The sequence below is a fragment of the Nannobrachium achirus genome, assembly GCF_963921795.1.
Source record: "Nannobrachium achirus genome assembly, chromosome: 5".
Classification (NCBI taxonomy): domain Eukaryota; kingdom Metazoa; phylum Chordata; class Actinopteri; order Myctophiformes; family Myctophidae; genus Nannobrachium; species Nannobrachium achirus.
The window spans coordinates 72914984-72933386 of record NC_137814.1 but is presented as its reverse complement, the minus strand read 5'-3'; the positions used below and the strand labels follow the sequence as shown (position 1 = coordinate 72933386).

The 18403-nt window shown below is 45.3% G+C and overlaps 1 protein-coding gene across 1 annotated transcript; it reads left to right on the top strand.

Annotated features, from left to right (window-relative positions):
• Positions 1-6933: 6933 nt before the first annotated feature.
• Positions 6934-17848, top strand: LOC308285293 (nitric oxide-associated protein 1-like; the record flags this gene model as incomplete). The annotated part of the gene is made up of 4 exons (XM_080726009.1): positions 6934-6940; positions 7425-7506; positions 9280-10326; positions 16753-17848. The coding sequence occupies 4 exons, from the start codon at positions 6934-6936 to the stop codon at positions 17846-17848; spliced, it is 2232 nt and encodes a 743-aa protein (XP_080582135.1).
• Positions 17849-18403: the final 555 nt, after the last annotated feature.

Below are 18403 nucleotides of genomic sequence, written 5' to 3'. Positions count from 1 at the left end.
TTTCAACAGTTTGCTTGAAAAAGGCTAAATGAAATGCCATGATTTCCTGGTGGAGCTGAAGTAAAGACTATTCTGTGTGTGGCAGAAAATAATTATTATAAAAATGTGTTTGCCTTCGAAAGGCATTGTCCACATCAGAAAATGGACAACAGTTGACGATAGGTTCTTGGTTTACCTAGTTTTTAGATTAATAACGAAAAGGAATCTCAACTTAACCAAAAGAGATCTTCCCGAAGGGTCTGCAACACAATAGTAATTCAAACATAAAACAAAAAGGTGCGGCTCAAGCGGGGAGCCCTATTTCCCAACAGACTCCCCGCTTGAGCCGCGTCTTTCTCAGGTTAGTGAGGGGAGTGGGAATCGTAGCGTCAACCCGAGCCCTCAATCGTCGTATCTCTCTCTCGTTCAAACCAGTTCAAACCGCTCGTCCTGCGACATTTTTCTCATCGAGCTCTGCCCCCCGGGGAGCATTGGCACAGTCTATCCATCCACCACTTACCCCCTCCCTCCCACCAGGGTTTTCTAATACGGAAAGTTCGAGGCTTAAGGCCTCAGCCATCACATTCCCCCTTTCAGACATACCTAAAAGGCCTTTCACACTGAGTTGTTGAATTATGTCCTCCAGTAGCTCTGCTTTCCGATCACCCGCAAAAATATCGATAGCGCATAATCTCGCCATCTACCGACACGCCCACAAAACCACTCACCAAGTTCTGCAGAAATAATAAACCAACCAAAAACCGCCGTGCTGCACATGAATTACTAAACCCAAAATTAGCTTAAACTAACATTTACAAAAAAAAAACTAAAAGAAAAACCTTTTCAAAGCAAAAATATTCACAATACTTTACTCAACAAAAAGGCCAACTTTTTGCGCTTTGGACCAACAACGAGATGACAAATTAGACACAGTTCACCGGGAAGGACGAGGACATGGTTCTCTTGATGTCAACCATTTGTTCTCTTCCCTCCAGATTCATCAGAAATGTACTGATTTTCATTATGCTCCAAGATGGTCATCATTCTGGAGACAGATATCATGTCAGTATTGATCACCATAGTCTCTGTAATTGTTATCACTGCACTATCTATGAGAGTGGTTCTCAAAGTGGGGTCCAGGGACCCCCAGGGGTCCTTGGTCGGTTCCAGGGAGTCCCTAGCAAAAGTAGTTAACACAGCATCACAATCACTTATTGTATATGTTGGCTATTCAAATATAGCAGATCTACAAGCTCATTGTGTCACTTTGTGCTTCGCTGCGAACTTGTACATCTACTATTTTTGAAACAAACACAAACATCTTGAAACTATGGTAAACTTATGAATAATTTGCTTTTATTTTATTTATATATTTTTGTATAAATGTATGTCAAGGTTCGCTCCTCGAGCCCTTGGACTTGTGTGACAATGTTATTAGTTTGGAACTTTTACCTGGTATTCCTGTTCTGTTATGTGTTCTTGTTCTGTATTTCTGTACACTGTTGTGCCTTGTTGTTTTGTATCTTATTTTGTAGTATTGCTCCCAGTGTTGTTTCATGCCTGCCTTGTTTGCTGTTACCTGCCTAGTCTCACCTCCCTGTATTATTGTAACCCTAGTCACCTGTAGCCTGGCTCCAGCCAATAGACCCGCCCACTCTCTGAGTGAACGGCATCTCTTGGTCTGGATGTGTCATATGACGTGGCTCTTGCTAACGAAAACCTCTCAAACCGAGCGAAACCGACCAATGAATTCAAAGCAAGAGAGAGGGGGGGTGGGGTGAAAATCAACAGAAACAGTGGAGGGAGGGGTGGCTGCGTGGCTCACCAGAGTTCTTAATTGCTCCCTTTGAACTTCAAAAGGGCAGTCATTGATTGAGCCATACAAGTGTCGAATAGCTCGTTAGTGATTCTCTCTAATCAGTGAAACATCAAAGACAGTGACCTGTTGGGTGCATGTCATTGAGGGGAGGGGGAGGAGGGATTGTTTTGTGTGCAAAAGTCAAACACAACCCCTCCCACCAGATCGCTTGTGATTGGGAATTTCAAATTTGAAATCCCCTCCCCTTTTCAATCAAATAGTATGCAGACAGGCTCAGACTCTTAAGCTCCAGCGTAGAGTCTTGAAATCAGGCTAAGTCACCTGTGCTCGTTTGCCTGTTGGCCTATCCCAGTGTTGATTGTCTGTTTGAGTTCACCTGTGTCTAGTTAGTCCTTGCCTATATATGTGCCCCATGTAAATTCAGTTCTGTTTGTTAGGTTGCCACTCCATGTCAGTGTGTTTGTGGATGAAGCTACGATCACAGACACAGTCTTTACTTTATTCATTTCAACAGTTTGCTTGAAAAAGGCTAAATGAAATGCCATGATTTCCTGGTGGAGCTGAAGTAAAGACTATTCTGTGTGTGGCAGAAAATAATTATTATAAAAATGTGTTTGCCTTCGAAAGGCATTGTCCACATCAGAAAATGGACAACAGTTGAAATTGAGAGTAGACCACAGTGTATGTTGATTTGACCATATAATGCCATCCTTACGTTCCGTAATAAAAAGCTATGTTCTACGATTTTGCTATCAACAAACCACACTGCAAATTCTGGGCCCTGGGTACAAGGACAGACTGTTTAACCCATTTAGACTGGGAACGCATTATTACTCATTATTTTGTGCTTTAACTATTGAAAAATATCAGATATCTTTGAATATTTCAAAAAATATATATATCAGATCTAAAAGCACACAGCACAGCACTCTGTGCCACGATGTGAGCTTGTAAATCTGCTATTTTTAAATAGCTAAAGTATAAAATAATTAAGGTCCCTCCACCTTGGACCCTAGTAACTCAGTCCCACTCCACTAATATTTTCAAGTAGTTCATTATAACAAAGGTTCTCACCATTTTGAATGTTTTTCCTAACATAATCTCTAATTTGCAAATACTGAGTGAATTAACACTAAAATTTGATACTGGTATATTGTATGTTATACAGAGCTTCAAATGACATGAAATGCACTTCCAAAGTATAAGTCTCTTATTTATTTAGTGCCCTTATGATTCCAGCTATATTGGACTATCAATATAAGTGTTTGGTGCCTTTGCGTACAGCCTAATTTGTTTCCAGACTTTAAGTGTATTCTTGATCACAAAGTTATCACGGTAAACTGCTTTATCTATTTTGTTAGGACTGTTAAGAAGAGCAGGAAGGGAGGTCCCCACACAAAGGGAACGTTCTAAGGCCATGGCTACACGGAGCAGGATATTTCATATATCCAGGTTTTTCAGATATCCACATAGAAAAATATCTAGGTCCACACGGAGCTGGATATTTCATATATCCTGGTTTTTCAGATATCCACATAGAAGAATATCTAGGTCCACACAACAAAGATATCTTGGTCTAACAAGCACACACACAGTAAAGTCTTCAGAGATATCCGGGTTCCCTGTCTACACGGATCCAGTGAATCGGATATTTTTAAATCTCTCCACTTTATTTATCCGGTTTCAAAAATATCCAGCTTCGCAGCCGAAATATCCAGCTTCATGTGGCTGCAAGCCCCAACAGCACAAACAAATGTCTAGCTTCAGAAATATCCAGCTCCGTGTAGCCATGGCCTAAAGCTAGCCATTCCGGGCAATCATGCAAGCTGTTCACTGAACCTTTTTTTCCACCATGACATAGCCTACTGTTCAGATGGGCCTGCATTGCATGGCAGGCACACTTAATTATAATTAGAGAAATGAAAAGGTTAGTGTTAAAATGTGTTCTTTTTGTTCCGTCTTTTTAGACACAATAAGCCAGCGATTTCTTTATGACTATTTACAGTAACACTACTAGCCCCCATAAATCACATATGCCCATGATATATTGCAGTGCATCTTGGGAATGAGCCACTAAACTAAACACAGCATAAACAACATAAAAATCCCCAATACAGTGGGTATGTGATGTGCAATTCAATTAAAACGTTATCCATCTAAAAGGTACCAACATACTATACTGTAGGTAAAGTGCCATGGTGCAATCCTTTCAAAAGTTACCAGCACAGTCTAGTAAAGTGCTGTTGTGCATTCCAAAAGTGCAGTCATGTCTAGTCCAGTTTAGGTCAGTTGGCCCGGGGGGAGGGTGGGATAGACAGGGGGCACAGTGTGTTTCGCATCCTGCTCGTTCTGGCCTTAATGCTCCTGTATCTCTTCCCAGAGGGTAGGAGGGCAAAAGGGCCATGGGCCACTGTCTTAACACTCATCAAACAATGAGGACTGAACTGAAGAAATGAGACTGTCAGTCTCCACAAAGGTAGATTAAATCGTTCGATAAAAAACAAAGACAACTGAAATAAATTATGTATGGGATACATTCATTTATTGACACACTTACCCTTCTTACTGCTAAACAACAATACAATATTGTTGTCTTCTACCACTACTGATTGGTTCTAGGCTAGTCTGTCGATGTACCCTTATCAGGTGTGTCCTTAGATGGTCCTTCCTGGTAGACGTCTTGGGGCTCATAGGGCATTTCCCTGTTGTTGTTTTGGTCACCGATACTGATGCTCCATCCCCTAGCGTGCACAGCGACTACAGTTATAATGTACTGTGTAGCCAGCTGCAGGGGATGGAGCATCTCCCTGGTTACGTGACCCCCCACCGTTTTAACCACCTCTTCTCCTCCGGCCGTGGGCTTGTACTTCATACAGTGCTGTTGGATGTCGCCCTCTGCCGGGTCCCAAAATACATCCATTTTTGTGTAATTGTTGACGAGGTCGACTGTCAGATGTTTCACCCGTCCCAGGGGCTCTTGTGCTGGAGGAGTTTGCCTCTGTCGACGAGTAGCTTGACGAGTGGTAGCTCGACGAGTAGTGCCTCGACGAGTAGCTCTGGGGGTGAACTACTCCTTTAAAAGGTCTTGAAATTTAAGTGGTAAAATCCCATTCCAAAATACCCTAAAGCTACGAAAGAAATGAAGGCATAACGAATGTTGTCAACATTTATTATAAAACAAAGTGCTAGAGTGCACATGCCGGTAGGCCAGAGAGTGTTACAGTAGTAAAACTTTTGAGTAAACACATTTACTAAGCACTTATTTCTGTCTCAGTTGAATTTGCCATATTTGTAGGAGCAGCAGCTGCAAGAGCAGCAGCTGCTGGAGGAGGAGTAGGAGCAGCTGTAGGTGTTTGGTGGTGGCAAGTCTAGATCCTCCCACCGATCATCATCCTCCAGCTGCTCCTGTCCGGGCGCAGGGTGCTCTCCAGGTGATAAGGGGTCCACCCATTGGACGACAGGTGGCCTCCTTACAGGGGTTAACAGACGAGCCCGTTGCCGCTGTCTGGCAATTTTCCGGGGGAGCCTCGTCAATTCTTCGATGGCCTTGTTTTGGAGGAGGTCCGTGTTCAGCGAGCTAACTGAACATAGCAGTCGTAAAATGATGTTGTAACGTGTTGGCGCCTCCTCCATTAGCTCAACGAGTAGTTGTCCTAGGCTAGCACTTCCACACCTTCTGTATTAGAAGCAGAAGGTCTAGCAGCAGCTGTGGTGGCGGGGATGTCCTGAGGTTCCACCGGGCTCCCGCCCACAGGACGTCGTCCACTCCTGAGATCGTGACGGCCCTCTCTTGGCCTCACCACAGCATCGTGACGGCCCTCTCTTCCATCTCTGTGTAGTTTCCGGACGTTGCCATGGACAGACTTCTTCTCACGTATGAAATCAGCGACAGCGAGACACAAACGGATCCAACAGACAAAATAAGTCTAACAGACTTTGATTTGATCGCTTACTGAGTGACGGTCAAAAAATATATATATATGTCATGAACCTCACCAAAAGGTCTAAGCAAGAGGGTCAGAACATATTTCACACCCAAACGGAGTTGCAAACATATATATAATTTATTACAATATAGTTTGGAGTGGTTTAGTTTACAAAGTGTTTTCTTTTCTTTAAAGGACAACTTTAGTTTTTTACAACAAGGCTTCATATTTTAGATTGTAATTAAAGAATATAAAAGATGAGTGTTAAATTGATTTCATTTGCCTCTTTCTATGGTTTTAGAGACTCTTATTTCAGTGGTTGGGGGCATGCGTACAAGTGGCTTAATATGTAATTTTACACAGAATAAGCCCATTCCCAAGATACAACGCAACCTTTCATGGTTGGATGTGCCTTATGGGGGCTAGACATGTTACTGTAAATAGCAATAAAGAAACTGCTGGCTTATTGTGTCTAAAAATACATATTTAGCCACTTGTACGCATGCCCCCATGCGTACGCATGCCCCACATTTTAGCAAGGTAAACGCGATAGAACAATAGAAGGAAGCAAATGAAAACATTTTAACACTCACTTTTTCTTTTCTCTAATTACAATCTAAAATATGAACCCTTGTTGTAAAAAACAGTCGAGTAGAAAAAATACTAAAATCTCCTCTCTCTCTCTAAAGAGTCTTTCTGGAGCCTCTCCTCATACTCCCGCTGCTTCTGAAGTCTGCGTTCCTCTCGTTGCTGGAATCTGTCCTCCAGTCATTCAAGGTCTTCAAAGTTCTGCTCTCTCCGGGACTTCTTCCCACTGGTCTCTACAGGAGATGCTAAACACACAACAATCATTAGTTAACAACCACAGTTAAGCCACAAACGTCAACTTGAAATATCAGACCAAATGAATGAGGTTTGCAGTTTTATGATTGACTGAATGTAATTAGAGAGATATGTATATACTATAAACTATACATTATTTTGGTTTTATTTATTTAAATAATTAATTATGTGTGGAGTGAGGCCTACCACACAAGTAAACCACACTAGACTTGCGTTATCCTTTTAGCCTTAGTGTCTAAACACTGTGTCGTTCAAGGTCGTCAAAGTTCTGCTGGGATCCTCCACTGGTCTGTACAGGAGATGCTAAACACAGAAAACAGCAATCATTAGTTAGCAACAACTTGAAATGTTACAACAGTTAATGCTATGCTAGGTGTGGAATGAGGCCTACAACACAAGTAGCCACACTAGGACTTGTGTTAGCCGTTATGTCTTCTACGCTGTGGCATTTACATTTCTGCCTAATAAAGTTATCAATTTTAAAAACCCATTTTTTTAATTAATTGGTTTAATTCATCCTACACCAGCCATGGTGAGGACCAACACAGTCCTAATCAGGACAAATTGGACAATTGAAACACCTGTTGGTCCTCAACATGGCCGTGTTGGACTACAAATTAAACCCATGAATATATGGAATCTAGATTTGCAATATCACCCATTGACATCCCTATGAGCCCAAATAACAGAAAAGGCCTGGTTGTATTAAACAACGTTAAACTCAAACTCGTTAAACTCAAACTTGAATTAGCCTCTTTCTGTGAAATGTTAACTAGTAAAGGTCGTTTATACAATCAGATAGACGATTAAACACTACATACTACATAGTACCTTACCTGCTCTTGAACCTGTGGCAGATTCCGAGGACGATTCCGAGGACGACCCCTCGCCGCCGCTGCTACACTCCCCGGTGGTGGTTTCGGTTGTCTCGGAGTCAAGGTCAAGGCTTGCACTGATAGACGCTGGTGTGGTCAGGCGACTGTTGCCCCATATTGAAAAACAAAGGTCATAGTACAGCCAGGTGACACCTGCGTTTCCACTTTTACCTTTTTCAGAATGGACTTTCTGGAACTTTGCTCGCAAGGTTTTAAGCTTGCTAAGGCACTGGTCTTTACTTCGGGTTATTCTGCGTTCTTTTAACAATTCAGAGACCCTCTCGTAAGTTTTTGAATCAGAGTTTATGCCCTTTATCATGGCACATATTGCCTCGTCGTGTCTTATCGACAAATGTTCACGAATTGCCCGCTCCATCCAGTGTCCTTGTCCAGGCATGTTCATTTTTATTTTTTATTTTTTTCGTTTCTCTCGCTCAGGGAAGGGAGGGGGGAGAGAGAGAGGAGTGAACGAACACCAGGCTTTCCCCCAGAAAGCCTGATGAGGCGAGGTTAGCTTAGCTGCGGCGAGAGACACCGATGATAGGCCAATACAAAATAAGCACGACTTTAGCTGTGCCAAGAGCCAAAGACAGCAAAGAGCACGAGAGCGAGAGAGAGAGAGAGAGAGAGAGAGAGAGCAGACACTGACGATATCTATAAGCATGACTTCAGCTGGGCAAAGCTGGGCAAAGCAAACGAGAGAGAGACTACAATGTCTGACGAATCCGATATCAATAAGCACGACAGCTGGGCTAAAAAGCAAACGAGAGAGAGACAGACAGCATTGTCTGAAGATAACAATACCGTAATTGCACGACTTAAGCAAAAAAAAAAAAAAAGAGAGAGAGACACACATGGCAGGCAGGGCTTCTCCAGGGGATTGTTGTCATATGTGAGGCACATCGGCGCAGAATTTATAGCGTCACTTCCTGAGTTGCAATTTAACGGCATGAAAAATAACATTATGCTTTTTCACTGCAGGGGTACTCCAAAACTTCCGGAACAGAAAATAAATGTTGCTCAATGAAAATGGGGCATTATATTGGCATGTTACTTTTGTGATGACCACTGTTTACAATCTACTCACAAGGCAATTTTGAGAATTAAGTTCAAGTTGTGTATCTGGGGCAACGCGCATAAATGCCCATATATAAATATTCATGATGCGTTATCAAATCAATAATGATGGGAACATTGATAAAGTGCTATGAAACGACAGATATGGACATGCCCGTCGCCAGCACAAATCGTGACATCACACGTGACGTCACATGATACCCAAATTATGACCAAATAAGGAGTCAGTGACTGATTTAATGTTGATGCTAGCCCCTTTAGTACTCAATCAGTTTAAATAATTGAGACACAATGCAGCTGCTTACTCATAACCAATTGGTGTTGTTTGAAATGGTTCTGTTGTTATGAATACAGGCCTATCAATGGATCATCGTCCTTGATGATTGGTTGGCGACACTTTGATTAGAAGCATTAGGTCTTCACTCTACAATGTCAGAACAGCAGATGCTTGTATAACGTTATCAAACGTGAAGACCCCTCCCAGAATGACCAACCTTCAGAATAATGCTGAACAGATGTCGGCACACTGCAGAGCATGTGTCTGTTGTTGTCATTCTTTATCAATGTGAACTTTAAGTCTCCATTCATTCATTCAGACAGACAGACACACTGACTCAGTGATTGTTCCAGTGTGATGAACATAACTCTTTATTATAAACAACATTATGATAACTTTAATACGAGCTCCGCTTCTGAGAGGCTGTTGTTCCAGACACGTTTGTTGTCGTGTGTCTGCCTGCACTGTGGTGTTGACTGACAGCAGACAGCGGGAGGCTGGGTGGACGGCAGCCCAGCGACCTGCCTCTGTTCCCGGGCAGACTGTCCAGCGCGAGGCCAGTCTGGGCGCCTGGAGGACCAGGGCCTTCAGGTGCTACAGTTTCCGCAGAGACAGAGCAGCGCCCAGGGAAGCTGTGGACAAGAAGAGGAGTCCTAACAGCTACACCTCCATGGTAGACCAAGACCGAGAGGAGCAGTTTGTGTTCCTGGACTATGTGGAGGAGGAACATCTGATCCAACCCAACCCCACCAACACCACCACGATGGCTGCTCAACCAGCACAGGTAACATTGGACGAGAAGCATCACAGGACCCTGGAGCAGCAGCTGAATTCTCTCAGGTCAGGGACTGAGGAGCTGGTGGAACCAGACCCGTCCACCATCCAGTTCACCGATGTCCACTTCCCTCTGGACCCAGACCAGCTGAAGACCGCCAGGACAAGGAGGAAGAACATGAAAGGCAGAGGAGAGCAGAAGGTGTTCGGCACTCCGGACGCGGACGAGCCTTGCAGCAGTATGTGCTGCTCGGGCTGCGGTGCCGTGCTGCACTGCACGGACCCCGACACGGCGGGCTACATGCCCTCGGAGAAGTTCAAACCCCTGCTTCAGGAGGCCCAGGAGGACGGCCTGGGCCTGAGGAACTCTGTCTGCCAGCGCTGCTACCTCCTCACCCACCACAAGAAGGTGCTCGCGGTCAAGATGTCCAAAGAGGACTACAGGAGCGTGGTCAGCGGGATCAAGTCTCACAAGGCCCTGGTGCTGTTGATCGTGGACCTCCTGGACCTCCCGGACTCCATGGTGCCAGACCTGCTGGGTCTGGTGGGCAGGAACAAACATCTGGTGGTCCTGGGGAACAAGGTGGACCTGCTGCCCGGGGACTCCCCCAACTACCTGCAGAGGATCCGCCGCCAACTGGCCCAGTACTGCTCTGAGGCCGGGCTGGGAGACAACGTCAAAGACGTCCACCTGATCAGCGCCAAGACGGGCTACGGCGTGGAGAAGCTGATCTCCAGCCTGCAGAGGTCCTGGAGGTACTGTTCCGTTATTTTCAAGCTTCGCCCACGGAAAGGGCTTGACAGGACACACACTCGTTTACAATTCGTGCTTGGCTTTAGTTGTTATTTATTGTAACAAATTGCACAGATTATAAACCTGAAATAAAAGGAAATAAAACATTCTCACAATATATTCATACATTTGCAATAAAACATAATGCAATAATACTACCAAAATGAAACATCTACAGTATGTCACTCCTCTACTAGCTCACATAAACACACAGTGTATAATAAACTAGCAAACAAACACATGTAGTTCTATTGACTCCTACATACATACAGCACGCAGAGCTCATAGTGTAGTTCTCACACTCTCACTTCTAGCATTACAAATGTGGGCTCGAAATAATAAGAAACTACACTACCCACAATGCTTAGCAACACAAACGTGCTCAGACACTTGTCACTGATTGACGTTAATGTGCCGGCTGGCTACGCTAGCATGGTTGCTAACTAGAAGCTAACCAACAGTCACACACAACCTACAGTAATTAAGTGTCTTAAAGTGACCATTTCAAGTTGTAATGCAAACGTTTTTACACAGAAACACTAGATCAAGCTTTGTACATCACTAGCAGGCAGATGTAGTTACAGAACATAAATTACACTCTAGCATTGTTTTACATACCAACGGCCAGTGTGCTCCTGTCAGAGGTCTGAAATGAATGAACGAAGCTTTGCACTCCGCGCCACCTAGTGACTGCTAGTATGAACTGCGCATGCGCATAAGTATACACTGTAGAGTACCAGATATGTAATCTTAACATTAAACGTATGAATTATTTCAATACAAGTAGAAAATGTAAATAGAAAATATATAGAAATAGTAAATTTAAAGTATAAATATTTTAAACTGTTCCCATTTCTTTTATACATGAATTATTTATACCCATGAATTATTTTAGACCCATGAAATTATTTTAACAGGTGACAATTATTTAAATATTAGAGCAAGTGACCAATCCGACAAAACACCTCCCACTTGGTCGACTGATCAAAGATCCAAGGAGACCACACAAAAATATCAGTCACTTGAGTGTCACATTAGCTTAACTTAAAGTCAACCCTTGTAGGTATTTTCAAACGAAAGTAAAGTGCTTTCCAAAACTGAAGTGTCCCTTTAAAGTTATCATTAGCTCAAAACTCACTAAGGAGGGAGGCACCACCACCTTTCCTCCTACTGAGTGTAGGTTTGCCCTTGCACCCAGCCGCCTCCCAGGGTTACCCGCTAACTAAATAAACAAAGTTCACAGAGTCTTTTGGGTACCCATGGTGAGGACTTATCCCACCTTCTGCCGGTCTTCTACCGGAATCAGCACCACCAGCCGCCGCACATCTCTGCGTAGGACGATGGTTGTGGGCAGAGTTGAGCCCTTCCCCCGGGTTCTGGATACGAGGGGAACAGGAAGGCCGATGCAGGTCGAGACGTCAGCATCCCGGACGACTCCCATCTTGTCTGGATACGTAGAGACGATCCTGCCGAGCCAGAACTGTCCTCTCACGGCGTTCTGGTCTGCCTGAAGAAAGCTCTCAGAAGACTGGTTGTTGACGGGATCAGCGTGGACGGCCCTGGAAGCCATGCAGCAATACACGACTCTCCAGACCTTTTTCTTAGTTCTTTTCTTTACAGCATCCCTCACTTTCAAGGGGCCGAAAGGGTCTAGTGTGTTGTAATCTTTGGTCACAACTAAGCGGTTAAAGGTTGTGTCCTGAAAGTTCACACCGTCTTGGGCTGCAAGGGCTAGGTCTTGGAAGGCCTCTGCTCTCTCTTCTGCAGACAGCTTAGGGCCTCTCGCCTCCCACTTTGCTGAACCCGAGGCTTGGTATTTTAGGTTTAGCCAGGATTCTACTGCTTGTCGAACCCAGGCGATAGTTCCACATAGTTTTGACAAGCTGCTGAACCGTTTGGGCTCTACAAGCTGCACAAGAGCCACTCCCCAAGGCTTCCTCTTCTGCTTTTCTGCTGATGGAGTTGAACCTGGGTCTTTTGGTGGCTGCAGCGTAGAGTCTGTTGGTTCTGCATCAGTGTCAGTGTTGCTTGGATCTGAGACCTTTTTTGGCTGAGCCCTGGTGACTAGGCTTTTGATGTTGTCAGCGACGTTGGTCACTATCTCGCTGGCCACCTTCACTGGCCACTCAGCTTCAGTCCTTTTCATGAACTCTGGGTCTTGTTGCCATTCTGACTCATCATCGAGCTTCTCGGGAGTTGCTCCCCTGGTGATGTCTGATATGTTGAGGTTTCCATCAACCAACCTCTCTGGTTGGTAGCCGACTCCAAGTGCCTTGCTTTCTTCGTCCCTCATCTGGTTGGGTAACACCAGAGTCTTGGGTACAGAAACGCTTGTCTCACTGTTACTGGAGTTGGCTTCGGTTCCAGACCTCCCACTTTGGCCCGATACGGCCCGCGGCTCAAGTGAGAAGCCTCCATCCTTCAAGATCTTTTCAACTTCTTTGTTGGTAATCGCCGTACTCTGAAGGATTGTTTCTCCAGCTTCCAACTGGGCTGTCGGGTCCAGTAGGATCTCTTCGTACACCCTCGCAGCTGACCTCATAGACCTTGCAAAGTGAGTTTCAGATCGGTGCGCTGCCAAGTCTACCTCTTCGAGGAGGTCAGGATGGGTCCCACCGACCGTTATTCCTAGGGGGCCGTCCCAGAGGACTAGGTCTCCCTCCGTTTTGGTTGGCTTTGGGACCAGGCGTCCCTCTTTGAGACTAATGAGCAGATCGATCTTCTCAGGTCGGACTAGGTCTTGAGCTGCAACATCTGGGAAGAATTTCTGCAGTTGCTGTGGTGTTACTGCATGGTTCACCTTTGCAACGCTTTCCAAGCCGTAACAGAGGATTTTATGCTCCACCACTGTACCTTCAGGCGTCTTCACTCTCAGCCTTAAAGTATACTTTTTTGTAACAACCGTCTTCTTCATTCCTCCAACTCCTTGAACAATCAACTTGAAGTTCTTGCCTTTGAGATTGAGACGCTCAGCAGCTTTGTAGGATATGTAATTTGTATCTGAAGCGAGGTCGATCAGAGTACCGATTAGTTGGCCTGAGTTTGTTGTCACATCTAGCAGCATCATTATAACGGGATACTCTTCTGGTTCACCATCTGTGCTAGTGCACACCGTTGTAGAGATCTTGTTTGAGAAAGCTTCCTTGAACTTAGCTTTCAACTCTGGTGGGAGTTCGGCAAGGAGCTCCTCTTGTTTATTTGTCAGTCCAAATCCCTTTTTCTCCACTTGTGACTTGCTCTGCTCTCCGTTTTCCTGCTCTCCACCCCTTTTATCCTTCTTCTTGGTTGGAGGCAACGGGCAGAGTAAGTAGTTGTGGTCTGAAGACCCTCCATCCTGACAGTCTTCCTTTGAGCATAGGAATTTTTGGGTGCATCTGTCGTCTTCACCATGAAGGCGCAAGCACTTGAAGCATACTCCTGATTCCTTCAGCTGAGTTTTCTTGCTTGATAAGTGGAGCTTCTTGAAGACTTTGCAAGCAAATAGTCTACCAGCATGCTCCTCGTCTCCACAGGCGATGCAAGAGCTAGGTTGAGAGCCTTCGTTTCCTGACGTGGCTTTGGTGAATGCTCTCTTCTCATTTGGCCTCTCAGAATAGTCTGAGCTGGGCTGCAGCTGGTCTAACTCCTCGAGAATGTCCTCCTGCCTTTTCAGGTACTGCAGTAGGCAATCAAAGTGGTTACGTGGCGAAAATCCGCTTGCAGGATCTTTCTTATGCGTTAGCCACTTTTCTTTCAGGGAGTCAGGCAGCTTACTCTCAATCGACTGCGCCACCACCCGATTTTTGACAGCATCCTCTTCTCCCAGGACTTGGAGGTCACGAAGAGCTCTCTCCACAGCCTGAATTAGATCGATTGTCTTTCTTGGGTTGTTACCCTTTACGGGGGGCAGTCCATGCACCTCTTTTGAGATAAGCAGCACTATTTTTGGCTTGTTTCCATATTTGTTGTCTAGGAGCCTGAACACGTCGTCAGCGGATCCGCAGCTGGACAGCACGAGGTCTCTCTTGACTTTCTCGTCCAGGCTGGCTAGAAGATGGAATTTCTTTATATTGTCCAACCCATATAGGTTTCCGAGTTGCTGTAGATCCTCCCATTCAGCTTTCCATCGATAGTAATCTCTCACGTTACCAGAAAACATGGGCAGGCGTGCTCGTTCTAGAATAATCTGGGGCCTGAAGTTGTAAGCTCCGGGGTATAAACCGGAACCAGGTTGCAGTGGGTTTAGGGAGGCATGTGGCGTGTTAGGGGCATTATAGCTGAGATTGGGGACCATGCTGGACTGGTTAGCGGCATTATAACTAAGGTTGGGGCCCATGTTTGGTTGAGCGCCGCTTACGGGGGTTTGAGAGTTTGTGGGGTGGGACTGATTAGGGTTAGTACCACCCGGCGCTGCTTGTCCATCGGTATCGCCTTGTTGATTGCCTTGGCTTTGCCCCGCCGCAACAACTGGCTTCTCTTGGTCCGGCAGCTCCTCTGCGTCGTCAGACGGGACTCCCCGGCCTCGCCACGACCACTCATCCCACAGTGTCGCATGTTGATTCCTCAGCTTCCTGTAATGGTCTTTCACTTCAGTTATCTTGTCACTAGGAATCACGTCCATCCATTCATTCACTGCTTTATTGAGTTCGCAAACTTTTCGTTCCAGCTTTCTGTTCACCAGTTCACGCTCCCTCCTAGTCAGCTGCTTGTAGTCTGTTGCTTCGGCCCGGTCCAGGGCTGATTCAGCCTCTTTGGCTAGGGTAGTAATTTCCCTTTCAGCAAACCTGGTCCAGAAGCTTTGTAGGACGATATGCTCGGTCTCATCAAATTTACGGTCGCACTCTGGCGTTTTCTCGTCGACTTTGTCCGCCTTTTTTGTGGACTCCTCGTCGCCCGCTTCTCTTAGGGCCATGCCGTACTCAAACCCAAGATCTCTGACTCTGGCATGCTCCGTTCTGAGGTTCCTCCATTCACCTCTCAGGTCTACTTCTTTCAATGAGTTAGCCCTGGAGATGAGATGGTTGGCTCTTTTGGTGAACGCAGTTTGGACTGCTGTACGCCTCTGCTTTAGCTTCTCCAGCTCCTCCTCTACTGTCGTCATCTTGTTCACCTTTCTTGTGTTGAAATTATAGCTTTTAATGCCAACTGGGCAAGTTAGTCTTTTATTTTGACTATGTCGTTTCTTGTTATTGGCTTTTGCTATTTTAATTTTCAGCTTTGCAGGTTGGCAGATGAGCTGGCAGATGTGTAGATGGGCTGTTAGCTTACAGTCAGGTTTGTAGAACAGTCTCTTTAATTATTTTTGGTCTTCTGGCTTTGTCCTTGCTTCAAGGTCGTTCCTTTCATTGGAAAGCCTGGCATGGTTTATAATTGTTATGACTTCTGGTTTAAAACCATGGCTTGGTTTATAATTGTTCCGTTATTTTCAAGCTTCGCCCACGGAAAGGGCTTGACAGGACACACACTCGTTTACAATTCGTGCTTGGCTTTAGTTGTTATTTATTGTAACAAATTGCACAGATTATAAACCTGAAATAAAAGGAAATAAAACATTCTCACAATATATTCATACATTTGCAATAAAACATAATGCAATAATACTACCAAAATGAAACATCTACAGTATGTCACTCCTCTACTAGCTCACATAAACACACAGTGTATAATAAACTAGCAAACAAACACATGTAGTTCTATTGACTCCTACATACATACAGCACGCAGAGCTCATAGTGTAGTTCTCACACTCTCACTTCTAGCATTACAAATGTGGGCTCGAAATAATAAGAAACTACACTACCCACAATGCTTAGCAACACAAACGTGCTCAGACACTTGTCACTGATTGACGTTAATGTGCCGGCTGGCTACGCTAGCATGGTTGCTAACTAGAAGCTAACCAACAGTCACACACAACCTACAGTAATTAAGTGTCTTAAAGTGACCATTTCAAGTTGTAATGCAAACGTTTTTACACAGAAACACTAGATCAAGCTTTGTACATCACTAGCAGGCAGATGTAGTTACAGAACATAAATTACACTCTAGCATTGTTTTACATACCAACGGCCAGTGTGCTCCTGTCAGAGGTCTGAAATGAATGAACGAAGCTTTGCACTCCGCGCCACCTAGTGACTGCTAGTATGAACTGCGCATGCGCATAAGTATACACTGTAGAGTACCAGATATGTAATCTTAACATTAAACGTATGAATTATTTCAATACAAGTAGAAAATGTAAATAGAAAATATATAGAAATAGTAAATTTAAAGTATAAATATTTTAAACTGTTCCCATTTCTTTTATACATGAATTATTTATACCCATGAATTATTTTAGACCCATGAAATTATTTTAACAGGTGACAATTATTTAAATATTAGAGCAAGTGACCAATCCGACAAAACAGGTACCAGGGGGACGTGTTCCTGGTGGGCACAGCCAACGCTGGCAAGTCCACCCTGTTCAACACCCTGCTGGACTCTGACTATTGCAAGTCCAAAGGCTCTGATGTCATCCATAAAGCTACCATCTCACCCTGGCCTGGAACTACGCTGAACCTGTTGAAGTTCCCCATCATCAACCCTACTCCATACAGGATGTTCAGGAGACGGGAGCGGCTGCAGGCGGCCTCCTCGCAGACAGAGGGCGACCTCTCCCTTGAGGAGCTTAAGAGGCTGCAGCACTTCAGCAAACAGGGGTACTTAGTGGGTCGTGTAGGCAGGACGTTCAGGGTGCAGCAGGCTGCTCGGAGCAGACGCCTCATAGAGTTTAATCCAGACAGTCTGGCCTGCAGCGAAGAGGACAGTAGACCAGTTTCCGGTGTACCAGCGGTAGAGTTCACTCACAACGAGCTGAAAGACGCTCACTGGCTCTACGACACGCCTGGAATCATGAAGGAACAGGATCTGCTCAGCCTGCTGACAGAGGATGAGGTGAAGGTTGTCGTTGCCACCAGGGCCATCGTTCCCAGGACATACGTTCTGAAGCCCGGGATGACCCTGTTCCTGGGAGCTGTGGGGAGGATCGACTACTTAAAGGGAGAGAAGTCCTGCTGGTTGAGCGTGGTGGCCTCCAACCTTCTTCCAGTTCACATCACCAGTCTGGAGAGAGCCGACAGTGTTTACCTCAAGCACGCCGGACACGCTCTGTTGGGGGTGCCCATGGGAGGCTCTGAGCGCATGGAGGAGTTTCCTCCTCTGGTGTGGGAGGAGTTTACCCTGGAGGGGCAGGGTCACGTGACCGCCAGCGCTGACCTCACCATGTCCTCTGCAGGTTGGGTTGCAGTGACCGGGGTGGAGGGGGACCGAATGCTGCTCAGGGCCCACCGGCCCCGGGGCACCGGCCTGGGTCTGAGGACCCCTCCTCTGCTGCCCCACATCACCACCGTGAAGGGGGAGCGCGTCAGGAAGTCCGCCGCCTACAAGACGGCCAAGCCCCTCGCTCTGGTGGACACCACACTGCCGCAGAGACTCACCGTCATGAAGAAGAAGAATAGCACTTAAAGGTATATTCAGTGATTGTATTTCATTCAAATAAAAATATAATTGGTACATTTTCCATTCATTCTCCTCACTAGAATGTGTGCTGACCATAAGGACTTCCACCGTGGCCCATGTTACGAGCATAGCTAGATTCGGTTTTAAGAGGTGGCCAGCCAGTCCTCGACCAATCAGGGTAGAGTATGGCCATAGTTGTGTTATGATGTTTAGTTATGATGGTCAAAATAAAGGTTTTGAGAACCACATTCGCTCTGAATTAAGAACGTCTGCTAAATGCCTAGATTGTAAACTACTGAACTCTAAAATGCCACAGTCTCGTGGTAAATCAGTATCATACATATCCTGAAGCTGGAGACGTAGGCCTACCGATATTCAGTGATTGGGTCCAATGATCAAAACGAGAACATTATAATGGTGTAGAAAATCTAAACATACAAACTTACAAACGAAACATTTCCACGCTGTAAAGCCAGTAAGGGACAAGATGACCCCCGGCCACTTTCATTATCACTGAATACACCTTTAACACACTTACTGCCATTTAAATATGCCTTCTTT